At 53.8% G+C, this 26401-nt stretch overlaps 1 protein-coding gene across 1 annotated transcript in view; it reads right to left on the reverse strand.

The window, feature by feature from the left end:
* The window catches only part of LOC144609670 (guanine nucleotide-binding protein G(I)/G(S)/G(T) subunit beta-2-like), a 97402-nt gene that overhangs the window by 19438 nt on the left and 51563 nt on the right, over nucleotides 1-26401 (reverse strand). Inside the window, exons 2-5 of the mRNA XM_078428173.1 lie at nucleotides 17961-18075; nucleotides 14161-14199; nucleotides 5787-5894; nucleotides 453-515 (exon numbers count right to left, since the gene is read on the reverse strand). Of these exons, the coding sequence (XP_078284299.1) occupies nucleotides 453-515; nucleotides 5787-5894; nucleotides 14161-14199; nucleotides 17961-18017 (267 nt within the window). The 5' untranslated portion in view covers nucleotides 18018-18075. The remainder of the gene's footprint in view (nucleotides 1-452; nucleotides 516-5786; nucleotides 5895-14160; nucleotides 14200-17960; nucleotides 18076-26401) is intronic.

The following is a 26401-nucleotide window of genomic DNA, read 5'->3' on the forward strand; positions in this document are numbered from 1 at the left end:
TACAGTGTCCGGGCCTACAGTGTCCGGGCCTACAGTGTCCGGGCCTACTGTGTCCGGACCTACAGTCCGGGCCTACAGTGTCCGTCCGGGCCTACAGTGTCCGGGCCTACACAGTCCGGTCCTACAGTGTCCGGGCCTACAGTGGTCCGTCCGGGGCCTACAGTGTCCGTCCGGGCCTACACTGTCCGGGCCTACAGTGTCCGGGCCTACAGTGTCCGGACCTACAGTGTCCGGGCCTACAGTGTCCGGGCCTACAGTGTCCGGGCCTACAGTGTCCGGGCCTACAGTGTCCGGGCCTACAGTGTCTGGGCCTACAGTGCCCCCCAGGGCCTAATATGGGACAAGGGCGGGTCCCGTACGGGACAAACCAATTTAGCTCAAAATACGGATGGTCCTGGCTAATACGGGACAGTTGGCAACCTTGAGCCAAGAAGCATTTGCTGAACTCCTACCTTATTTGTGGTGTAGCTGTCCCAGATAATTAACTTTCCATCCTGTGAAGCGCTGACTAGGAGCCCTGCGGGATGAACAGAAGGTGAGAAAAATCAGAAAAGTACTGTCCAACCTCCCCCTTGTTTAGTTTAGTTTGGAGATACAGCGCGGAAACAGGCCCTTCGGCCCACCGGGTCCGAACTGGGACGTCCCCAGCTGTTCCTGGAGCCTGTCCACCATTTGGTGCACGGATCGCAGCGGCCATTTTAACTTCAGAGACACAGCGCAGAAACAGGCCCTTCGGCCCATCGAGTCCGAACTGGGACGTCCCAAGCTGTTCCCGGAGCCTGTCCACCATTTTGATGCACGGATCGCAGCGGCCATTTTAACTTCAGAGACACAGCGCGGAATCAGGCCCTTCGGCCCACCGGGTCCGCGCCGACCAGCGATCCCCGCACACTAACACTATCCCACACACACACACTAGGGAAATTTTACATTTACACCAAGCCAATTAACGAACAAACCCGCACGTCTTTGGAGTGTGGGAGGAAACCGAAGATCTCGGTGAAAACCCACGCAGGTCACGGGGAGAACGTACAAACTCCGTACAGACGGCGCCCGTTAGTCAGGATCGAACCTGAGTCTCCGGCGCTGCATTCGCTGTAAGGCGGCAACTCTACCGCTGCGCCACCGTGCTGCTAGTCAGTCAGTCAGAGTATTGAGTATAGATATTTGGGGGGGTCATATTGCAGTTGTATAAGAACAATGAGGGACCTCATTGAAACGTACTGAACAGTGAGCGGCCTTGGATAGAGTGGGTGTGGGGAGGATGTTTCCACTAGTGGGAGAGTCTAGGACCAGAGGGCACAGCCTCAGAATTAAAGGACGTTCTTTAGGAAGGAGATGAGGAGGAATTTCTTCAGTCGGAGGGCGGTGAATCTGTGGGACTCTTTGCCACAGACGGCTGTGGAGGCCACAAGTCAGTGGATGTATTTTAGGCGGAGATAGATAGATTATTGATCAGAGCGGGTGTCAGGGGTTGTGGGGAGAAGGCGGGAGAATGGGGTTGGGAGGGAGAGAGATAGATCAGCCGTGATCGAATGACGGAGTGGACGCAGAACATAGAAAATAGGTGCAGGAGGAGACTCTCGATGGGCCGAATGGCCTAATTCTACTCCTATCACTTATGAACTTATGACATGGCCTAACTGATCCCTGGGATGGCAAGGACTTTCATATGAAGAAAGACTGGATAGACTCGGCTTGTACTCGCTGGAATTTAGAAGATTGAGGGGGGGATCTTATAGAAACTTACAAAATTCTTGAGGGGTTGGACAGGCTGGATGGGGGAACATTGTTCCCGATGTTGGGGAAGTCCAGAACAAGGGGCCACACAGTTTAAGGATAAGGGGAAGTCTTTTAGGACCGAGATGAGAACGTTTTTTCGTCACACAGAGAGTGGTGAATCTGTGGAATTCTCTGCCACAGAAGGTAGTTGAGGCCAGTTCATTGGCTATATTTAAGAGGGAGTTAGATGTGGCCCTTGTGGCTAAAGGGATCAGGGGGTATGGAGAGGAAGGCAGGTACGGGATACTGAGTTGGATGATCAGCCATGATCATATTGAATGGCGGTGCGTACAGGCTCGAAGGGCCGAATGGCCTCCTCATGCACCTATTTTCTATGATTCTATGTTTCTAATTCTACTCCTATCACTGATGAACTGAAATTAAAAACTGGTCGTTCTCTTCCCGAGACTGCGGCCTAACATTGGTGAGCTGGCGGCCTTTGCTCGGGACTGACTTTGAGCCCCACCGCCGGTCCGTGGACTGACCATCGGAGCCTGCGTCCCTCGCCTGAGATCGACGCTCCAACCGTGGCCTTCACCGCTGAGGAGCTCACAGTCTCGGGTGGACAATAAACAATAGGTGCAGGAGGAGGCCATTCAGCCCTTCGAGCCTGTACGCACCGCCATTCAATGTGATCATGGCTGATCACTCTCAATCAGTACCCCGTTCCTGCCTTCTCCCCATACCCCCTCACTCCGCTATCCTTAAGAGCTCTATCCAGCTCTCTCTTGAAAGCATCCAACGAACTGGCCTCCACTGCCTTCTGAGGCAGAGGAATTCCACACCTTCACCACTCTCTGACTGAAAAAGTTCTTCCTCATCTCCGTTCTAAATGGCCTACCCCTTATTCTTAAACTGTGGCCCCTTGTTCTGGACTCCCCCAACATTGGGAACATGTTTCCTGCCTCTAATGTGTCCAATCCCCTAATTATCTTATATGTTTCAATAAGATCCCCCCTCATCCTTCTAAATTCCAGTGTATACAAGCCCAATTGCTCCAGCGCTTTCAACATACGACAGTCCCGCCATTCCGGGAATTAACCTAGTGAACCTACGCTGCACGCCCTCAATAGCAAGAATATCCTTCCTCAAATTTGGAGACCAAAACTGCACACAGTACTCCAGGTGCGGTCCTCACTAGGGCCCTGTACAACTGCAGAAGGACCTCTTTGCTCCTATACTCAACTCCTCTTGTTATGAAGGGCCAACATTCCATTGGCTTTCTTCACTGCCTGCTGTACCTGCATGCTCCTTTCATTGACTGATGCACTAGGACACCCAGATCTCGTTGAAACTCCCCCTCCTCCTAACTTGACACCATTCAGATAATAATCTGCCTTTCTATTCTTACTTCCAAAGTGAAATAACCTCACACTTATCCACATTAAACTGCATCTGCCATGTATCCGCCCACTCACACAACCTGTCCAAGTCACCCTGCAGCCTTATTGCATCTCCAAAGGCCGCAGGGGGTTCGACCTGCCCCGACCCGACGGTTCCGATCGGCCGGCGCGGGGGGAGCTGAGATTCCCCCCCTCGATCCGGGAGCTTGATCGCCCCCGACGCGGAGGGCCCAAACGCCGCCGGCCCCGGGAGCCCAAGATCGCCCCGTCAACGGAAGGCCCGAGGCCCTCGACCGCTGGAGGACAAAGAAGGGAAGAGATGGAACTATTTTTCTTCGCCTTCCATCACAGTGAGGAGTGAGGAGGAGTCAGTGTGGTGGGCGTTCACGTTGAAATGGGTTTGGTGTGTCCTGTTGGTTTTAATTGGTACCGACCAAGTGGACCCTTAGGCCCAAACCTCTCCTGCATTGGTTCAGCACCTTCTCCTCCCCCCCTCCCCCTCCCCCCTGCCCCCTCCCCACTCCCCTCCCCTTCCCCCCTTTCCCACCTCCACTCCCCTTTCCCCCTCCACCCCCTCATCTCCTCCCCCTCCCTCCTTCCCTTTCCCTTTCCCTCCCTCCTCCCCCTCCCTCCTCCCCCTCCCTCCTTCCTCCACCCCTCATCTCCCCCCCTCCCTCCTCCCTTCCCCTCTCCCCCCTCCCCCTCCCACCTCCACTCCCCTTCCCCCCTCCCTCCTTCCTCCACCCCTCATCTCCCCCCCCTCCCTCCCAACCCCTCCCTTCCTCCCTTTTCCTCTCCACCCTCCCTTCTCCCTCACCCCCCCCTCCCTCACCCCCCCCCTCCCTCCTCCCTTTCTCCCTCACCCTCCTCCCCTCCCTCCTCCCTTTCCCCGCCTTCCCCTCCCCTCCACCTCCTCCCTCCCCTCTCGCCCCCCTTCCCCCTCCACCTCCCCCTCCCTCCTCCCTTCTCACCTCCCCTCCCCTTCCCCTCCCCCTCCTCCCCTCCTCTTCCCTTCCCACCTCCCCTCCCCCCCCTTCCTTCCTCCCCTCCCCCCCCCTTCCTTCCTCCACCCCCTCCACTTCCCCCCTCCCTCCTTCCTCCACCCCCTTCCCAGTCCCCTCTCCCCCTCCCCTCTCGCCCCCCTCCCCTTCCCTCCCTCCCCCCCTTCTTCCTTCCTCCACCCCCTCATCTCCTTTCCCTCCCCCCTCCCTTCCTCCCTTTCCCCCTCCCCTTCCCTCCCTCCTCCCTTACTCCCTTTCCCCGCCTTCCCCCTCCCCAGTCCCCCCTCCCCTCTCGCCCCCCTCCCCTCCACCTCCCCCTCCCTCCTCCCTTCCCCCCTTTCCCCCTCCACCCTCCCTTCTCCCTCACCCCCTCCCCAGTCCCCGCCCCTCCCTCCCCCTCCTCCCCTCCCCTCCCTCCTCCGCCCCTCCCCCTCCCTCCTCGCTTACCCCTCCCTTCCTCCCTTCCTCCCTTTTCCCCTCCACCCTCCCTTCTCCCTAAACCCCCCTCCCCAGTCCCCTCTCCCCCCTCCTCCCCTCCCCTCCCTTTCCCTCCCTCCATCTTCCCCCTCCCGCTCTCCCTCCACCCCTCCTCTCCCCTCCCCTCCCCTCCCCCACTCCATCCCCCTCAACCCCCCTTCTCCCCCCTCCTCCCTCCCTAGGAGATAGATTTAAACTTTAAAATGTGAATAACTTTATAAATATAACACCGATTTCAATGAAACTTCTTCCATTGGCACCAAAGGGACGACGGTGAGTAAGGTGGGGCTGAAATTGTTGCGCTATCGTGGACCGTTTTGGCGGAAGTTCCGGAACAAACGAACAAACGAGAGTCTTAGTGTACAGGTGACTGTACGGCAAATGAAGTTTAGAAGGCTAATAAAGTATGATTATAGACAACAGACAATAGGTGCAGGAGGAGGCCATTCGGCCCTTCGAGCCTGTACGCACCGCCATTCAATGTGATCATGGCTGATCATTCTCAATCAGTACCCCGTTCCTGCCTTCTCCCCGTACCCCCTGACTCCGCTATCCTTAAGAGCTCTATCTAGCTCTCTCTTGAATGCATTCAGAGAATTGGCCTCCACTGCCTTCTGAGGCAGAGAATTCCACAGATTCACAACCGAAAAAGTTTTTCCTCATCTCCGTTCTAAATGGCCGACCCCTTATTCTTAAACTGTGTGTGTGGCCCCTGGTTCTGGACTCCCCTAAACATTGGGAACATGTTTCCTGCCTCTAACAGGGCGGCACGGTAGCGCAGCGGTAGAGTTGCTGCTTTACAGCGAATGCAGCGCCGGAGACTCAGGTTCGATCCTGACTACGGGTGCTGCACTGTAAGGAGTTTGTACGTTCTCCCCGTGACCTGCGTGGGTTTTCTCCGAGATCTTCGGTTTCCTCCCACACTCCAAAGGCGTACAGGTATGTAGGTTAATTGGCTGGGTAAATGTAAAAATTGTCCCTAGTGGGTGTAGGATAGTGTTAATGTACGGGGATCGCTGGGCGGCACGGACTTGGTGGGCCGAAAAGGCCTGTTTCCGGCTGTATATATATGATATGATATATGATATGATATGATAACGTGTCCAACCCCTTAATAATATTATACGTTATTATGATTGTGATCTGCGGTTTCCAGGGGCCGGTGGAGGGGTGATGGGACGTACCTGGAGTCAGTGCCCCAGTGCATGGCGTAGATCTTGGCCAAGTGTCCACGTAAGGTTCTGCGTGTCCTCATCTGGATCCGGCCCACAGGATCGAGAGCGGCCGTGATCTGAAACAATGGATCACACGCGTGGGTAACTCCGCTCCGCACGATATTTTTTAAAGCACCCGTCCCTGCCCCCCCAACCCCCCCCCCCCCCCCCCCATCCCCCAGCAAACAATCCACAGCTCGTTTGGTTCAGCTTAGAGCCTGTCCACCATTTTGATGCACGGATCGCGGCGGCCATTTTAACTTCAGAGACACAGCGCGGAAACAGGCCCTTCGGCCCACCGAGTCCGCGCCGACCAGCGATCCCCGCACACTAACACTATCCCACACACACATACACACACACACACACACACACACACACACAAGGGACAATTTACACATACGCCGAGCCAATTAACCTACACACCTGCACGTCTTTGGAGTGTGGGAAGAAAACGGAGATCTCGGAGAAATCCCACGCAGGTCACGGGGAGAACGTACAAACTCCGTACAGACGGCGCCCGTGGTCGGGATGGAACCCGGGTCTCCGGCGCTGCGAGGTAGCAACTCTACCGCCGCGCCACCGTGACCGCCTCAAGGCAGGGCGGTTTCCTCCTCATCTCCTTCCTAAAGGGACGTCCTTTAATTCTGAGGCTGTGCCCTCTGGTCCTAGACTCTCCCACTGGTGGAAACATCCTCTCCACATCCACTCTATCCAGGCCGCTCACTGTTCTGTGTGTTTCAATGAGGTCCCCCTCGTCCTTCTAAACTCCAGCGAGTACAGGCCCAGTGCCCACAAACGCTCATCGTACGTTAACCCACTCATTACTGGGATCGTTCTCGTAAACCTCCTCTGGACCCTCTCCAGAGCCGGCACGTCCTTCCTCAGATACGGGGGTCCAAAATTGCTCGCAATGCTCCAAATGTGGCTTGACCAGCCCCAGCATTACATCCCTGTTTTTGTACACGAAGGAACGGCAGATTCCGGGTTCGGCCAAAGAGAGACACAAAAGGCTTGTATTCGCTGGAGTTTAGAAGGATGAGAGGGGGATCTTATAGAGACGTATAAAATTATAAAAGGACTGGACAAGCTCGATGCAGGAAAAATGTTCCCAACGTTGGGCGAGTCCAGAACCAGGGGCCACACACACACAGTCTAAGAATAAAGGGGAGGCCATTTAACACTGAGGTGAAAAGGAACTTTTCCACCCAGAGAGTTGTGGATTTGTGGGATTCTCTGCCACAGAGGGCAGTGGAGGCCGATTCACTGGATGGATTTAAGAGAGAGTTAGATAGAGCTCTAGGGGCTAGTGGAATCAAGGGGTATGGGGAGAAGGCAGGCACGGGTTACTGATTGTGGACGGTCAGCCGCGATCACAACGAATGGCGGTGCGTACAGGCTCGAAGGGCCGAACGGCCTCCTCCTGCACCTATTTTCTATGTTTGGAAAGCTGGATTAACTCAGCTGGGGTCAGGCAGCATCTCTGGAGAGAAGGAATGGGATCTCGTTTCGGGTCGAGACCCTTCTTCATTGCCCTTATGCTGTGTCTCCCCTGACTCTCAGTCTGTAGAAGGGTCTCGACCCGAAACGTCGCCCATTCCTTCTCCCCAGAGATGCTGCCTGACCCGCTGAGTTACTCCACCTTCGTGTGTCGATCCCTGCTTCTTTGTATTCGGAGACCTCTCGAAATAAACGCAGGCGTTTGATGCCCTTCCAGTTCTGCAACACACACACACAGTACCAGATACAGCAGTCTCCATAGCAACACAACTCCATTCTGCTCTTTGTTCATCTCCTGAGATGGAGCAGAGATTTCATTACCCCCCACACACACACACACACACACACACACGTGCACAATGTTTTTAAAGCACCCATTTCCCCCCCCCCCCCCCATTTCTCAACCAGAATCCATCCGGAATGGCGGGACTGTCGTACGTTGAAAGACTGGAGCGACTGGGCTTGTACACACTGGAATTTAGAAGGATGAGAGGGGATCTTATCGAAACGTATAAGATTATTAAGGGGTTGGACACGTTTGAGGCAGGAAACACGTTCCCAATGTTGGGGGAGTCCAGAACCAGGGGCCACACACAGTTTAAGAATAAGGGGTCGGCCATTTAGAACGGAGATGAGGAAAAACTTTTTCAGTCAGAGAGTGGTGAGTCTGTGGAATTCTCTGCCACAGAAGGTAGTTGAGGCCAGTTCATTGGCTATATTTAAGAGGGAGTTAGATGTGGCCCTTGTGGCTAAAGGGATCAGGGGGTATGGAGAGAAGGCAGGTACGGGATACTGAGTTGGATGATCAGCCATGATCATATTGAATGGCGGTGCGTACAGGCTCGAAGGGCCGAATGGCCTCCTCCTGCACCTATGTTTCTATGTTTCTATGTTTCTATGTTTCTATGTTTCTATGTTTCACACACAGTTTAAGAATAAGGGGTCGGCCATTTAGAACGGAGATGAGGAAAAACTTTTTCAGTCAGAGAGTTGTGAATCTGTGGAATTCTCTGCCTCAGAAGGCAGTGGAGGCCAATTCTCTGAATACATTCAAGAGAGAGCTGGATAGAGCTCTTAAGGATAGCGGAGTCAGGGGGTACGGGGAGAAGGCAGGAACGGGGTACTGATTGAGAATGATCAGCCGTGATCACATTGAATGGCGAGGCTGGCTCGAAGGGCCGAATGGCCTACTGTATCTATTGTCTATTGTTGAAGGTAACGTCACTGGTAGGCATCAGAAAATGCCGGGGTAACTCAGCGGGTCAGGCAGCATCTCTGGAGAGAAGGAATGGGCGACGTTTCGGGTCGAGACCCTTCTTCCGACAGGTGGGTAGGGCGGTCAAAAGGCTTTTGGCACGTTGGCCGTCATCAGTCAGTGTGTTGAGTATTTATTCACAAAATGCCGGAGTAACTCAGCAGGTCAGGCAGCATCTCAGGAGAGAAGGAATGGGTGACGTTTCGGGTCGAGACCCTTCTTCAGACTGAAGAAGTTCTTCAGACCCATCAGTCTCAAGGATGAGAGGAGATCTTATCGAAACGTACAAGATTATTAAGGGGGTTGGACACGTTAGAGGCAGGAAACATGTTCCCAATGTTGGGGGAGTCCAGAACCAGGAGCCACACACAGTTTAAGAATAAGGGGTCGGCCATTTAGAACGGAGATGAGGAAAAACTTTTTCAGTCAGAGAGTTGTGAATCTGTGGAATTCTCTGCCTCAGAAGGCAGTGGAGGCCAATTCTCTGAACGCATTCAAGAGAGAGCTGGATAGAGCTCTTAAGGATAGCGGAGTCAGGGGGTACGGGGAGAGGGCAGGAACGGGGTACTGATTGAGAATGATCAGCCATGATCACATTGAATGGCGGTGCGTACAGGCTCGAAGGGCCAAATGGCCTCCTCCTGCACCTATTGTCTATTGTCTGTTATCGCCCATTCCTTCTCTCCAGAGATGCTGCCTGACCCGCTGAGTTACTCCAGCATTTTGTGATACCTTCGATTTGTACCAGCATCTGCAGTTATTTTCCTACACTAGTGCATTGAGTATCGATCAGCACTTCAACTCCCCCTCCCACTCCCACACTGACCTCTCTGTCCTGGGCCTCCTCCATTGTCAGAGTGAGGCCCAGCGCAAATTGGAGGAACAGCGCCTCATATTTCTCTTGGGCAGCTCACACCCCAGCGGTACGAACATTGACTTCTCCAACTTCAAGTAGCCCTTGCATTCCCTCTCTCCCTCCATCCCCTCCCCCTTCCCAGTTCTCCCACCAGTCTGACTGTCTCAGACTACATCCTATCTCTGTCCCGCCCCACCCTTCCCCTGACATCAGTCTCGACCCGAAACGTCGGCCATTCCTTCTCTCCAGAGATGCTGCCCGACCCGCTGAGTTACTCCAGCATTTTGCGTCTGTCTTATTGAGTATAGAAGTTGGGAGGTCATGTTGCAGTTGTATAAGACGTTGTTTAATGGGGGGGGCCTCATTGAAACTTACTGTCTGGTGAAAGGCTTGGATAGAGTGGATGTGGAGAGGATGTCTCCACTAGTGGGAGAGTCTATTGAGGGCGTGCAGCGTAGGTTCTCTAGGTTAATTCCCGGAATGGCGGGACTGTCGTACGTTGAAAGGCGTTGAGTATAGGAGCAAAGAGGTCCTTCTACAGTTGTACCGGGCCCTGGTGAGACCGCACCTGGAGTCCTGTGTGCAGTTGTACAGGGCCCTAGTGAGACCGCACCTGGAGTACTGTGTGCAGTTGTACAGGGCCCTGGTGAGACCGCACCTGGAGCACTGTGTGCAGTTGTACAGGGCCCTAGTGAGACCGCACCTGGAGTACTGTGTGCAGTTGTACAGGGCCCTAGTGAGACCGCACCTGGAGTACTGTGTGCAGTTGTACAGGGCCCTGGTGAGACCGCACCTGGAGTACTGTGTGCAGTTTTGGTCTCCAAATTTGAGGAAGGACATTCTTGCTGTTGAGGGCGTGCAGCGTAGGTTCACCAGGTTAATTCCCGGAATGGCGGGACTGTCGTATGTTGAAAGGCTGGAGCGATTGGGCTTGTATACACTGGAATTTAGAAGGATGAGGGGGGGATCTTATTGAAACATATAAGATAATTAGGGGATTGGACACGTTAGAGGCAGGAAACATGTTCCCAATGTTGGGGGAGTCCAGAACAAGGGGCCACAGTTTAAGAATAAGGGGTCGGCCATTTAGAACGGAGATGAGGAAGAACTTTTTCAGTCAGAGAGTGGTGAAGGTGTGGAATTCTCTGCCTCAGAAGGCAGTGGAGGCCAGTTCGTTGGATGCTTTCAAGAGAGAGCTGGATAGAGCTCTTAAGGATAGCGGAGTGAGGGGGTATGGGGAGAAGGCAGGAACGGGGTACTGATTGAGAGTGGTCAGCCATGATCGCATTGAATGGCGGTGCTGGCTCGAAGGGCTGAATGGCCTCCTCCTGCACCTATTGTCTATTGTCTATTGTCTATTGTCTATTGTCTAGGACTCCGGACTCTCTAGTTTAATTTAGTTCAGAGATACAGCGTGGGAACAGGCCCTTCAGCCCACCGGGTCCGCGCCGCCCAGCGATCCCCGCACACTAACACTATCCCACACACACACACTGAGGACAATTTACAATTTCTAACCGAAGCCAATTAACCTACAAACGTGCACGTCTTTGGAGTGGGAGAGGAAACCCAGAGATCTCGGAGAAAACCCACGCAGGTCACGGGGAGTTAGCATTGCCAAAGGTCCCATATTAGCCAGGACATCCTGTATTTTGGGCGAAATTGGTTTGTCCCGTATGGGACAGCCCTTGTCCCGTATTAGGCCCGGGGGATGCTATATGCCCGGACACTGTAGGCCCGGACACTGTTGGCCCGGACGCTGTAGGCCGGGACGTTGTAGGCCCGGACAGTGTAGGCCCGGACAGTGTAGGCCCGGACAGTTGTAGGCCCGGACGTTGTAGGCCCGGACGTTGTAGGCCCGGACGTTGTAGGCCCGGACATTGTAGGCCCGGACATTGTAGGCCCGGACGTTGTAGGACTGGACGCTGTAGGCCCAGACGCTGTAGGCCTGGACGTTGTAGGCCCGGACGTTGTAGGCCCAAACACTGTAGGTTTGGACAGTGTAGGCCTGGACCTTGTGGGACCGGACGCTGTAGGCCCGAACGTTGTAGGCCCGGACAGTGTAGGCCCGGACAGTGTAGGCCCGGACATTGTAGGCCCGGACAGTGTAGGCCCGGACAGTGTAGTCCCGGACACTGTAGGCCCGGACATTGTAGTCCCGGACAGTGTAGTCCCGGACAGTGTAGTCCCGGACGTTGTAGGCCCAGACAGTGTAGGCCCAGACAGTGTAGGCCCGGAGGCCCGGGCGGCCGCCATTGGTGCAGCGGGAGCACGTGGCCGCTGACTGGGTGAGGTCACGTGGGGGCGCGGGGCGGTGACGTCACCTTTTGTCCCATATTTGGGAGTGAGGAAGTTGTCAACCCTACGGGGAGAACGTGCAAACTCCGTAAAGACGGCACCCGTAGTCGGGATGGAACCCGGGTGTCTGGCGCTGTGAGGCAGCAGCTCTACCCGCTGCACGCTGACCGCCCCTCGTTCTTCTATTGCTTTTAATTATGTGACAACAGGGAGCCTGTGAAAAGGGCTGCTTTATGTTTTTAAACTCAGCAGGGGTTGCAAATGGCTCAAATGTATATCATCAGTTAAATCAGTCGACCGCAAATCTTCCTCTCAAGTGTGAGACGTGGTTTTGTCGAGTCCAGCGAAGACCAGAAGGAAAGACAAATCTCTAGGGAGAGGTTGGGCAGCCTTTGGAGTGTTGGGAGGAAGCCGGAGCACCCGGAGAAAACCCACGTGGGTCACACGGTAGGGGTTGCCAACTATCTCACTCCCAAATAAGGGACAAAAGGTGACGTCACCGCCCCGCCCCGCCCTGCCCCACAGCCGCTCCACCAATGGCGGCCGCCCCTGGCCGGGAGGCGGGTTGCTAGGCAACCTCCGTCAGGCGGCGCCCGGGCCTCCGGGCCTACACTGCCCGGGCCTACAGTGTCCGGGATTACAGCAGCCTACAGTGTCCGGGCCTACAGTGTCCGGGCCTACAGTGTCTGGGCCTACAGTGTCCGGGCCTTCAGCGTCCTGGCCTACAGCGTCCTGGCCTACAGCGTCCGGGATTACAGCAGCCTACAGTGTCCGGGCCTACAGTGTCTGGGCCTACAGTGTCCGGGCCTTCAGCGTCCTGGCCTACAGCGTCCGGGCCTACAGCGTCCCCCGGGCCTAATACGGGACTAGGGCGGTCCCGTAGGGGACAAACCAATTTAGCCCAATATACGGGATATCCCGGCTAATACGGGACAGTTGGCAACACTAGTTAGCAACACTATACTTGGGTGCCTTGGATCGAGCAGCAATAATCCGCCAACTAAGCACCTTTGGTCGGGATCGAACTGGGGTCTCTGGCACTGTAAAAACATAGTAAATAGGTGCAGCAATAGGCCATTCGGCCCTTCGAGCCAGCACCGCCTTTCAATACGATCACGGCTGATCATCCAAAATCAGTACCCCGTTCCTGTTCCTCCTCCTGCACCTATTGTCTATTGTCTATTGTCTATGGGCGGCACGGGGGCGCAGCGGTAGAGTTGCTGCTTTACAGCGAATGCAGCGCCGGAGACTCAGGTTCGATCCTGACTACGGGTGCTGCACTGTAAGGAGTTTGTACGTTCTCCCCGTGACCTGCGTGGGTTTTCTCCGTGATCTTCGGTTTACTCCCACACTCCAAAGACGTACAGGTATGTAGGTTAATTGGCTGGGTAAATGTAAAAAAAAATTGTCCCTAGTGGGTGTAGGATAGTGTTAATGTACGGGGATCACTGGGCGGCACGGACGTGGAGGGCCGAAAAGGCCTGTTTCCGGCTGTATATATATGATATGATATGATAAAACAAGTTTAGTTTAGTTTAGTTTAGTTTAAGAGATACAGCGTGGAAACAGGCCCTTCGGCCCACCGGGTCCGCGCCGACCAGCGATCCCCGCACACTAACACTATCCTACACACACACACACACACACTAGGGACAATTTACACACACACACACACACACAGAGCCAATTGACCAACAAACCCGCACGTCTTTGGAGTGTGGGAGGAAACCGAAGATCTCGGGGTAAACCCACGCAGCTCACGGGGAGAACGTACAAACTCCGTACAGACGGCGCCCGCGGTCGGGATGGAACCTGGGTCTCCGGCGCTGTGAGGCAGCGGCTCTACCCGCTGCGTCGTGTAGCGTGACGGCCTGTACCGTTACAGACAACGGGACTCAATAAGACTTGGTTCCACTTCCAGATCGAAGGGAGAGTCTTTTCCCCAGAAACCCATGTCCGGAAGAATACCGTACATTATCCTTTGGCGCTCCGGCCTGTCCTGTTGCCAGCCACACCTAATTAATTGCAACGATTAGAAACATAGACAATAGGTGCAGGAGGAGGCCATTCGACCCTTCGGGCTAGCACCACCATTCAATACGATCATGGCCGATCATTCTCAATCAGTTCCCCCGATCCAGCTTTCTCCCTGTAGCCCTTGATTCCGTTAGCCCCAAGAGCTAAATCTAAGTCTCTCTTGAAAACATCCAGTGAATCGGCCTCCACTGCCCTCTGTGGCAGAGAATTCCACAGATTCACAACTCTCTGGGTGGAAAAGTTGTTCCTCATCTCAGTCCTAAAATGGCCGACCCCTTATTCTTAAACTGTGTGTGGCCCCTGGTTCTGGACTCCCCCCAACATGGCGGACATTTTGTCCCGTGGCCTTGAAGGCCTTCCTTTGGTCAGAAGGCCCAGGTTCACCTGGAGGACTCACCTGGGTTAGCGTGGAGTCCCCACATGCTTTCCTTGCGTCCTGCGAGAAAGAAAAGAGACAGAGGGCGCGTTAGGACGTTGATCTCAGTGGGCCACGTTCTCCATTCCGATCGCCTCTCTCTCGAGCTAGCCACCACGTTGCAGAGCGCTGCGGACACAGCCCAGACCATCACACCAACCAACCCTCCTTCCGTTGAACACAGACACACGAAAATGCTGGAGTAATTCGGCGGGTCAAAGAGTAATTGCATCTTTAGTTTAGAGATACAGCGCGGAAACAGGCCCTTCGGCCCACCGAGTCCGCGCCGACCAGCGATCCCCGCACACTAACACCATCCTACACGCACACTGGGGACAATGTTTACATTTACCGAGCCAATTAACCTACAAACCTGCACGTCTTTGAAGTGTGGGGGGAAACCGAAGATCTCGGGGAAAACCCACGCAGGTCACGGGGAGAACGTGCAAACTCCGTACAGACGGCGCCCGTAGTCGGGATGGAACCCGGGTCTCCGGCGCTGCATTCGCTGTAAGGCGGCAACTCTACCGCCGTGACCGTCCCTAGTGTCACTCACTCCTTCTGGAGAGAAGGAACGGGTAACGTTTTCGGGTCGAGACCCTTCCTCCCAAATGGGGTGAGAATCCAGAAATCGGAGGTGCAAAGGGATTTGCTTTTTAACAAATACTTTATTCCAAAACAAAACCAAAGTAGTAACACGATCAAATCGAAAGCTGTCTGTGTCGGCAGTTTACAAACATGACAGTAATCAAATTAACATCCCGCCAACTTCGTCAATAGTACGCTCGACCCACCGCGGCGACCGGCGATCACGGAAGGCCCCCAGCGTCCCCGTGGGCACCGCGTGTGCGCGTTCCCATCTCCAGGGACACGCGGGCACGGACGTAGGCCCAGAAAAGGGTCGACTACCCACTGCCAGGACCAGCGAGCGGCCATCTTGGCCAGGCCCAGGAGCAGACCCCCGACCCTCCCCCTCCCTCCCGACCCTCCCCCCTCTGTACCGGGAGCCCGAAAATCAGGAGCGTGGAGCTAAAACGGAGCCAAAAACTTGAGGTGCGGCCCCTTCAGATACTCGGACAGGAGGTGCAACCTCTCGCGCTGCACGCACACGTGGAACGCGTTCTCTTCCTCGCCGCGGAAGCGACAGGCGGCCCGGCGAGTCCGTGAACCGGCTCAAGTACCCGTAGCAGGCCGCGTCTCTGGGCAACACTCTCCACCCCAGGCCCCCGATGTAAATCCGGGGGGGGGGGGGCGGGGCGGGGCGGGAGAGGACTCCCTTGTAGAGAGACACCCCCCCCCACTGGGGACCGTCAGGTGGTAACACGGACCGCCAGGGCGTGTCCGGACGTGGAGACGAGGGCGCGGGAGCAGCCCGTACAGCACGCGCCTCTCCGCGGCACGATGGGCATCTTGGGAAAAGCGGCCCACGTTGCGCGGGGGGGGGGGGGGGGGGGGGGGGGTGTGGGGGAGGCTCTCGGGAAGGGACCCGCGCCCTGGGCCCTATGAGCAGTTCCGGCCAAAGATACTAGAGGAGCAAGATAGACCACTCGGCCCTAAAAACCGTCGTGCGACACGGCGCCATTTTAGTCGGCAGAAACATTTAAAAAGAAAAATAACAAAAAATCCGTTAATTGGCTGATGAGATATATTCTGCATTTTAATGGTATCATCACACATACTGTTCCCCCTAAACACTGATTACACTGCTAGAGGCAGAGCGAGCGGCAGGTTTGCTAACTAAAATGGCTCCCTTGTGTACTACACTTCAGTGTAGGTGCTCCCGAACAGGGGGGTTTTGCTTACTAAAATGGCTCCCTTGTGTACTACACTTCAGTATAGGTGCTTCCGACTGGCGGGTTTTGCTTACTAAAATGGCTCCCTTGTGTACTACACTTCAGTATAGGTGCTCCCGACCGGAGGGGGGGGGTTTGCTTACTAAAATGGCTCCCTTGTGTACTACACTTCAGTATAGGTGCTCTCGACCAGCGATGGTTTTGCTTACTAAAATGGCTCCCTTGTGTACTACACTTCAGTGTAGGTGCTCCAAACCGGCTGATTTTGCTTACTAAAATGGCTCCCTTGTGTACTACACCTCAGTATAAGTGCTCTCGACCAGCGATGGTTTTGCTTACTAAAATGGCTCCCTTGTGTACTACACTTCAGTGTAGGTGCTCCCGACTGGCGGGTTTTGCTTACTAAAATGGCTTCCTTGTGTACTACACTTCAGTGTAGGTGCTCCCGAACAGGGGGGTTTTGCTTACTAAAATGGCTCCCTTGTGTACTACACTTCAGTATAGGTGCTCCCGACTGGCGGGTTTTGCTTACTAAAATGGCTCCCTTGTGTACTACACTTCAGTATAGGTGCTCCCGACTGGCGGGTTTTGCTTACTAAAATGGCTCCCTTGTGTACTACACTTCAGTGTAGGTGCTCCCGAACAGGGGGGTTTTGCTTACTAAAATGGCTCCCTTGTGTACTACACTTCAGTGTAGGTGCTCCCGACTGGCGGGTTTTGCTTACTAAAATGGCTCCCTTGTGTACTACACTTCAGTATAGGTGCTCCCGACCGGGGGGGGGGGGGTTTGCTTACTAAAATGGCACCCTTGTGTACTACACCTCAGTATAAGTGCTCCAGACCAGCGATGGTTTTGCTTACTAAAATGGCTCCCTTGTGTACTACACTTCAGTATAGGTGATCCCTACCGGCGGGTTTTGCTTACTAAAATGGCTCCCTTGTGTACTACACTTCAGTATAGGTGATCCCTACCGGCTGATTTTGCTTACTAAAATGGCTCCCTTGTGTACTACCCCCGTGTGTACTACACTTCAGTATAGGCGATTTCAACGGAGTGGTCCATCTTGTTCCTCTAGTATCTTTGGTAAGCTCGGTCGGAATCGCTCCGCGTACATGCCTCTCCTCCACGCCCACCCGCCGTGACACCCGAGTTGAGTATAGGAGCAAAGATGTCCTTCTGCAGTTGTACAGGGCCCTAGTGAGACCGCACCTGGAGTACTGTGTGCAGTTGTACAGGCCCCTAGTGAGACCGCACCTGGAGTACTGTGTGCAGTTTTGGTCTCCAAATTTGAGGAAGGATATTCTTGCTATTGAGGGCGTGCAGCGTAGGTTTACCAGGTTAATTCCCGGAATGGCGGGACTGTCGTACGTTGAAAGACTGGAGCGACTAGGCTTGTATACACTGGAATTTAGAAGGATGAGGGGGGATCTTATTGAAACGTATAAGATTATTAAGGGGTTGGACACGTTAGAGGCAGGAAACATGTTCCCAATGTTGGGGGAGTCCAGAATCAGGGACCACACACAGTTTAAGAATAAGGGGTCGGCCATTTAGAACGGAGATGAGGAAAAACTTTTCAGTTGTGAATCTGTGGAATTCTCTGCCTCAGAGGGCAGTGGAGGCCAATTCTCTGAATGCATTCAAGAGAGAGCTGGATAGAGCTCTTAAGGATAGCGGAGTCAGGGGGTATGGGGAGAAGGCAGGAACGGGGTACTGATTGAGAATGATCAGCCATCATCACATTGAATGGCGGTGCGTACAGGCTCGAAGGGCCGAATGCCCTCCTCCTGCACCTATTGTCTGTTGTCTATTGGCAGGGGGTGAGGTCCGGCCCCCATGGCAGCTACCACAACACCCCCCATCCCTCCCCCTGAGGAGCAGCGTCCTGGCCGAAGTTGACCAGCGCTCCCCTCTAACCAAGCGCCCCCCCTCCCACCGCCTTTGCGGCAGAGGTGGGGAACAAAGGCAGCCCCCCCCCCACAGCGTACCCTGATTTGGTTTCTTAGCTGCTCAGCCTCCTGTCGTAGCTGTTCCAGCTCGCTCATCCTCTCCGCTCTGGCAGGGCACGTGTCTCCTTATCTCCGCCGCTCGGCGATCACGAACCTGGAGGGAAAAAACACGGCAATCAGCTCGGGGCCTGTAAATCGCCATTCAGCGGGCTGGGGCGCCGGAAACCCGGGTTCCATCCAGACCGCGGGCGCTGTCTGTACGGAGTTTGTACCTTCTCCCCCCCCCCCCCTCCGTGACCCGCGTGGGTTTTCTCCGGGCGCTCCGGTTTCCTCCCACACTCCAAAGACGTGCAGGTCTTGTAGGCCTTGGGTAAAAATTGTAAACTGTGTGTGGGGGGTGTGTGTGTGTGTGTGTGTGTGTGTGTGTGTGTGTGGGGTGTGTGTGTCTGTGTGTGTGTGTGTGTGTGTGTGGGGTGTGTGTGTGTGTGTGTGTGTGTGTGTGTGGGGTGTGTGTGTGTGTGGGGTGTGTGTGTGTGTGTGTGTGTGTGTGTGTGTGTGTGTGTGTGTGTGTGTGTGTGTGTGTGTGTGTGTGTGTGTGTGTGGGGTGTGTGTGTGTGTGTGTGTGTGTGTGTATGTGTGGGTGTGTGTGTGTGTAGACAATAGACAATAGATAATAGGTGCAGGAGTAGGCCATTCAGCCCTTCGAGCCAGCACCGCCATTCAATGCGATCATGGCTGATCACTCTCAATCAGTACCCCGTTCCTGCCTTCTCCCCATACCCCCTGACTCCGCTATCCTTAAGAGCTCTATCCAGCTCTCTCTTGAAAGCATCCAACGAACTGGCCTCCACTGCCTTCTGAGGCAGAGAATTCCACACCTTCACCACTCTCTGACTGAAAAAGTTCTTCCTCATCTCCGTTCTAATGAAAAAGTGTGTGTGTGTGTGTGTGTGTGTGTGTGTGTGTGTGTGTGTGTGTGTGTGTGTGTGTGTGTGTGTGTGTGTGTGTGTGTGTGTGTATGTGTGTGTGTGTGTGTGTGTGTGTGTGTGTGTGTGTGTGTGTGTGTGTGTGTGTGTGTGTGTGTGTGTGTGTGTGTGTGTGTGTGTGTGTGTGTGTGTGTGTGTGTATGTGTGTGTGTGATAGTGTTAGCCTCTTTCCTCGCTGTATCTCGGCACTAAACTAAAACCTGACATCTCGCGCACGTTTAACAAGGTGGCCACTCCACAAAAATCAGGCAAGATTGTTCGTTCAAAGCCCCTGTTACAGCAACTTATTACCACAGAATGCTGGAGTAACTCAGCAGGTCAGGCAGCATCTCAGGAGAGAAGGAATGGGCGTCGTTTCGAGTCGAGACCCTTCTTACCCGAAACGGCGCCCATTCCTTCTCTCCTGAGATGCTGCCTGACCTGCTGAGTTACTCCGGCATTTTGTTAATAAATACCTTCGATTTGTACCAGCATCTGCAGTTATTTTCTTCTACAACTTATTACCACAACTCTGTGTTCGATTTACAGGCAACACTGGGAGCTGATTTACTTTAGTTTTAGTTCAGAGATACAGCACGGAAACAGGCCCTTCGGCCCACCGGGTCCGCGCCGACCAGCGATCCCCGCACACTAACACTATCCTACACACACACACACACACACACGCACACGCTAAGGACGATTTACAATTTTTCCCGAAGCCAATTAACCGACAAACCTGCTCGTCCTTGGAGTGCGGGAGGAAATCGGAGCGCCCGGAGAACGGACAAACTCCGCACAGGCAGCACCCGCGGGTCAGGATGGAACCCGGGTCTCCGGCGCTGTTTGGCAGCAGCTCTACCCGCCGCGCCACCCCTGCCGACCCCTAATGTTTGAACTGATGAGTCAAAGGCACAGCCCAGAATAGTTTGATGCACTTCCTATTTTGAGAACATTCAAAGCGGCCACTCCCTGAAGGCACACCAAAACACCGCGACCTCAAACAGACATTGAAATCGGGGGCCAAGTAGGGTCCCGACCCAAAATATCACCTCCCCCACGTTCTCCAGAGGTGCTGCCTGACCCGCTGAATCTTGTTTAGAGTCACACAGAGTGTTACAGCGTGGAAACAGGCCCTTCGGCCCAACTTGCCCACACCGGCCGACATGTCCCATCTACACCAGTCATAGAGTGACCCAGTGTGGAAACAGGCCCTTCGGCCCAACTTGCCCACACCGGCCAACATGTCCAATCTACACCAGTCATAGAGTGACACAGCGTGGAAACAGGCCCTTCGGCCCAACTTGCCCACACCGGCCGACATGTCCCATCTACACTAGTCATAGAGCGACCCAGCATGGAAACAGGCCCTTCGGCCCAACTTGCCCACACTGGCCAACATGTCCCAGCTACACTAGTCATACAACGATCCAGCGTAGAAACAGGCCCTTCGGCCCAACTTGCCCACACCGGCCAACATGTCCCAGCTACACTAGTCATAGAGAGACACAGCGTGGAAACAGGCCCTTCGGCCCAACTTGCCCACACCGGCCAACATGTCCCATCTACACTAGTCATAGAACGATCCAGCGTGGAAACAGGCCCTTCGGCCCAACTTGCCCACACCGGCCAACATGCCCCATCTACACTAGCCCCACCTGCCCGCGTTTGGCCCACATCCCTCCAAACCCGACCTATCCATGTACCTGTCCAACTGTTTCTTAAACGTTGGGATAGTCCCAGCCTCGACTACCTCCTCCGGCAGCTCGTTCCATACACCCACCACCCTCTGAGTGAAAAAGTTACCCCTCAGATTCCTATTAAATCTTTTCCCTTTCACCTGAAACCCGTGTCCTCTGGTCCTCGATTCCCCTACTCTGGGCAAGAGACTCTGTGCGTCTACACGATCTATTCCTCTCGTCATTTTGTACACCTCTATAAGATCACCCCTCATCCTCCTGCGCTCTAAGTAATCCCTCAAGATCAAGATCACCCCTCATCCTCCTGCGCTCCAAGGAATAGAGACCCAGCCTGCTCAACCTCTCCCTGTAGCTCACACCCTCTAGTCCTGGCAACATCCTGGTAAATCTTCTCTGTACCATTCCCAGCTTGACAACGTAATTTAGAGATTCAACGCAGAGACAGGCCCTTCGGCCCACCGGGCCCGTGCCGAGAACCGATTGCCCGCTCACACCAGTTCTAAGCTGCACACAGTCCACTGAAACCAATTAACTTACAAACCCGCGCGTCTTTGGAGTGCGGGAGGAAACCGGAGCGCCCGGAGAAAACCCACGCAGGTCACGGGGAGAGAACGTACAGACTCCGTAAAGACAAGCAGCCGTGGTCGGGATCGAACCCGGGTCTCTGGCGCTGTGAGGCAGCGTTCTTCCGACAGAATAGGGTTGTTCAGGTCGGAGTGGTGTGCAAGATGCAAATACATTGCATGCAAACTATAGGTAAATAAACTGAGGTAGCTAAGGAATATAGGCGGGCGGGAAGGAACTGCAGGTGCTGGTTTAAACCGAAGGTAGACGTAAAGTGCAGGAGTAACTCAGCGGGTCGGGCAGCATCTCTGGAGAGAAGGAACGGGCGACGTTTCGGGTCGAGACCCTTCTTCAGACTGATGTCAGGGGGGGGCGGGACAAAGGAAGGATCTAGGTGGAGACGGGAAGGCAGTGGGAGAACTGGGAAGGAGGAGGGGAAGACAATAGACAATAGACAATAGGTGCAGGAGTAGGCCATTCAGCCCTTCGAGCCTGTACGCACCGCCATTCAATGTGATCATGGCTGATCACTCTCAATCAGTACCCCGTTCCTGCCTTCTCCCCATACCCCCTCACTCCGCTATCCTTAAGAGCTCTATCCAGCTCTCTCTTGAAAGCATCCAACGAACTGGCCTCCACTGCCTTCTGAGGCAGAGAATTCCACACCTTCACCACTCTCTGACTGAAAAAGTTCTTCCTCATCTCCGTTCTAAATGGCCTACCCCTTATTCTTAAACTGTGTGGCCCCTTGTTCTGGACTCCCCCAACATTGGGAACATGTTTCCTGCCTCTAATGTGTCCAATCCCCTAATTATCTTATATGTTTCAATAAGATCCCCCCTCATCCTTCTAAATTCCAGTGTATACAAGCCCAATCGCTCCAGCCTTTCAACATACGACAGTCCCGCCATTCCGGGAATGAACCTGGTGAACCTACGCTGCACGCCCTCCATAGCAAGAATGAAGAGAGGGACAGAGTAACTATCTAAAGTTGGAGAGGGCAATGTTTAAATGAATTAAAGGTGCGCAAAAACAGCAACGATGATAACAGAAACAGGCCACAGTTACCTGTAAAAACAAAGGGTGAGATAAAAACCAGGAAATGTAAATTCCCCCGGTGCGGGACAAATAAAGGCATAATTCTTGCTATTGAGGGCGTGCAGCGTAGGTTCACCAGGTTAATTCCCGGAATGGCGGGACTGTCGTATGTTGAAAGACTGGAGCGACTAGGTTTGTATACACTGGAATTTAGAAGGATGAGAGGGGATCTTATCGAAACGTATAAGATTATTAAGGGGTCGGACACGTTAGAGGCAGGAAACATGTTCCCAACGTTGGGGGAGTCCAGAACCAGGGGCCACACACAGTTTAAGAATAAGGGGTAAGGCCATTTAGAACGGAGATGAGGAAAAACTTTTTCAGTCAGAGAGTTGTGAATGTGTGGAATTCTCTGCCTCAGAAGGCAGTGGAGGCCAATTCTCTGAATGCATTCAAGAGAGAGCTGGATAGAGCTCTTAAGGATAGCGGAGTCAGGGGGTACGGGGAGAAGGCAGGAACGGGGTACTGATTGAGAATGATCAGCCATGATCACATTGAATGGCGGTGCGTACAGGCTCGAAGAGGTGAATAGCCTCCTCCTGCACCTGTTGTCTATTGTCTAACTCTCTGACTGAAAAATAAAATTCCTCATATCAGTTCTAAATGGCCGACCCCTTATTCTTAAACTGTGTGTGGCCCCTGGTTCTGGACTCCCCCGACATCGGGAACATGTTTCCTGCCTCTATCGTGTCCAACCCCTTAATAATTAATTACAACGATTAGAAACATAGACAATAGGTGCAGGAGGCCATTCGGCCCTTCGATCGAGCCAGCACCGCCATTCAATACGATCATGGCCGATCATCCACAATCAGTTCCCCCGTTCCTGCTTTCTCCCCCCACATATCCCTTGATTCCGTTAGCCCCCTAAGAGCTAAATCTAACTCTCTCTTGAAAACATCCAGTGAATCGGCCTCCGCTGCCCTCTGTGGCAGAGAATTCCACAGATTCACAACTGAAAAGGTTGTTCCTCATCTCAGTCCTAAATGGCCGACCCCTTATTCTTAAACTGTGTGTGGCCCCCTGGTTCTGGACTCCCCCAACATTGGGAACGTTTTTCCTGCATCCAGCCTGTCCAATCCCTTAAGAATTTAATGATGTTTCTATAAGATCCCCTCTCATCCTTCTAAATTCCAGTGAATACAAGCCCAGTCGACCCATTCCTTGAGTCACAAAGTGCTGGAGTAACTCAGCGGGACAGGCAGCTTCTCTGGAGGGAAGGAATGGCTGACGTTTTGGGGTCGGGACCGAAGGGGGGTCTCGACCCGAAACGTCACCCATTCCTTTTTCTCCTGAGATGCTGCCCGACCCGCTGAGTGACTCCAGCACTTTGTGTACATCTTCAGCTTAAACCTGCAGCTGCAGTTCCTTCATTCACAACGCTTGCAATGCTGTTGTGCGCATGTGTGCTTGTGCACGAGTGAGTGTGAGAGTGAGTGTGAGAGAGTGTGCGAGAGAGTGTGTAAGTTTATGCTTGGGAGAGTGGGAGAGACAGTGTGAGTGTGTGCGAGAGTGTGTGTGTGTTTGTGTGCGAGAGTGTGTGTGTGTGTGTGTGTGCGAGTGTTTGAGAGTGGGAGAGACAGTGTGTGTGCGAGAGTGTGTGTGTGTGTGTGAGTGAGAGTGGGATAGAGTGGGAGAGACAGTGTGAGTGTGTGTGTGTGTGAGAGTGTGTGAGAGACAGTGTGCGTGAGTGTGTGTGTGTGTGTGTGTGAGAGTGTGAGAGACAGTGTGCGTGAGTGTGTGTGTGTGAGTGTGTGAGAGACAGGGTGAGTGTGTGTGAGAGACAGTGTGAGTGTGTGTGAGAGTGTGTGTGTGTGTGTGTGAGCGAGAGTGGGAGAGACAGTGTGAGTGTGTGTGTGTGTGTGAGAGACAGTGTGAGTGTGTGTGTGTGTGTGTGTGTGTGTGAGTGTGTGAGAGACAGTGTGCGTGAGTGTGTGTGTGTGAGAGACAGTGTGAGTGTGTGCGAGAGTGTGTGTGTGTTTGTGAGTGGGAGGGTGTGAGTGTGTGAAAGAGAGTGTGTGCATGCGTGTGTGACAGTGAATTTGTGTGTGTGAGAGAGTGTGTGTGAGTGTGAGAGAGACAGTGTGTGTGTGTTAGAGTGTGTGAGTGTAAGAGTTTGTGTGTGTGAAAGATAGAGTGTATGTGTAAGAGAGTTAATGTGCCTGAGTGTGAAAGAGAGAGTGTGTGTGTGTATGAGTGTGAGAGAGATTGTGTGTGAGTGTGAGAGACAGTGTGTGTGTGTGTGTTACAGTGTGAGAGGGAGAGTGTAAGGGTGTGTGTGAGAGTGTGCGTGAGTGTGAGAGGGAGAGTGTGTGTGTGAAAGATAGAGACTGTATGTGTATGAGAGTTAATGTGCCTGAGTGTGATAGTGTGTGTGTGTGTGTGTGTGCGCGAGAGTGTGTGTGTGTGAGAGGCAGGGTGCGTGTGTGTGAGTGTGAGAGATTGTGTGTGAGTGTGCGAGAGAGTGTGTGCGAGACTGTGTGTGAGTGTGAGAGGCAGCGTGTGTGTGAGTGTGAGAGAGATTGTGTGCGAGTGTGTGTGAGTGTGAGAGAGAGTGTGAGTGTGTGTGTGAAAGATAGAGTGTATGTGTAAGAGAGTTAATGTGCCTGAGTGTGAAAGAGAGAGTGTGTGTGTGTATGAGTGTGAGAGAGATTGTGTGTGAGTGTGAGAGACAGTGTGTGTGTGTGTTACAGTGTGAGAGGGAGAGTGTAAGAGTGTGTGTGAGAGTGTGCGTGAGTGTGAGAGGGAGAGTGTGTGTGTGAAAGATAGAGACTGTATGTGTATGAGAGTTAATGTGCATGAGTGTGATAGTGTGTGTGTGTGTGTGTGTGAGAGAGATTGTGTGTGAGTGTGAGAGAGAGTGTGAGTGTGCGAGTGTGTGAGTGTGAGACAGTGTGAGTGTGTGTGTGCGAGAGTGTGAGAGGCAGCATGTGTGTGTGCGGGTGAGTGTGCGAGAGAGTGGGAGAGGCAGCGCGAGTGTGAGTGTGTGTGTGCGTGTGTGTGCGAGAGAGCATCTCTGTAGGAATATTCCCATCCCGTCTCCCTCTCCCCCCGACTCCCAGTCCAAAGGAGGGTCTCGACCCGAAACGTCACCCATTCCTTCTCTCCGGAGATGCTGCCTGACCCGCTGAGTTACTCCACCTTCTCGCGTCTGTCTTCAGAAGAAAACAAAATCTACTCCCCCTCCTTTCTCTCCCCCCCCCCCCCCCCCCACCGTGAAGACTGCACGCAGCTAAATCACAAACGCTGCGCTCCGAGATAATTGGTAGCTGCCAGCTCAAGAGGTGTACATTTTTTTTTGAAAGACAAAAATATACACAGAGCAGTGAATCCATCTTAGAGAACACACAGCCCAAAGACAACACACAGCCCTTTCACGCAGCATCGAGAAAGGAGACTTTAGACTTCAGTCTCAAGAAGGGTCTCGACTCGAAACGTCACCCATTCCTTCTCTCCCGAGATGCTGCCTGACCCGCTGAGTTACTCCGGCACTCTGTGAAACGTCACCTATCCACGTTCCCCACAGATGCTGCCTGACCCGCTGAGTTACTCCAGCACTCTGTGTCTTTTTTTCCCATTGCAAGCCAGCTCCTGCAGTTCCTTTTCTTCTCAATAAAATTATTGCTTTGGACAGCAGTCGTGGACAGCTCGTGTTGAGCTAAGAGATATGTCTAGGATGTAGAGCCATAGAATCACAGAGTGACACAGTGTGGAAACAGGCCCTTCGGCCCAACTTGCCCACACCGGCCAACGTGTCCCATCTACACTAGTCATAGAGTGACACAGTGTGGAAACAGGCCCTTCGGCCCAACTTGCCCACACCGGCCAACGTGTCCCATCTACACTAGTCATAGAGTGACACAGTGTGGAAACAGGCCCTTCGGCCCAACTTGCCCACACCGGCCAACGTGTCCCATCTACACTAGTCATAGAGTGACACAGTGTGGAAACAGGCCCTTCGGCCCAACTTGCCCACACCGGCCAACATGTCCCAGCTACACTAGTCCCACCTGCCCGAGCTTGGCCCATATCCCTCCAAACCCGTCCTATCCATGTACCTGTCCAACTGTTTCTTAAAGGATGGGATAGTCCCAGCCTCAACTACCTCGTTCCATACACCCGCCACCCTCTGTGTGGAAGTGTTACCCCTCAG

This window comes from Rhinoraja longicauda, chromosome 34, assembly GCF_053455715.1.
Source record: "Rhinoraja longicauda isolate Sanriku21f chromosome 34, sRhiLon1.1, whole genome shotgun sequence".
NCBI lineage: Eukaryota > Metazoa > Chordata > Chondrichthyes > Rajiformes > Arhynchobatidae > Rhinoraja > Rhinoraja longicauda.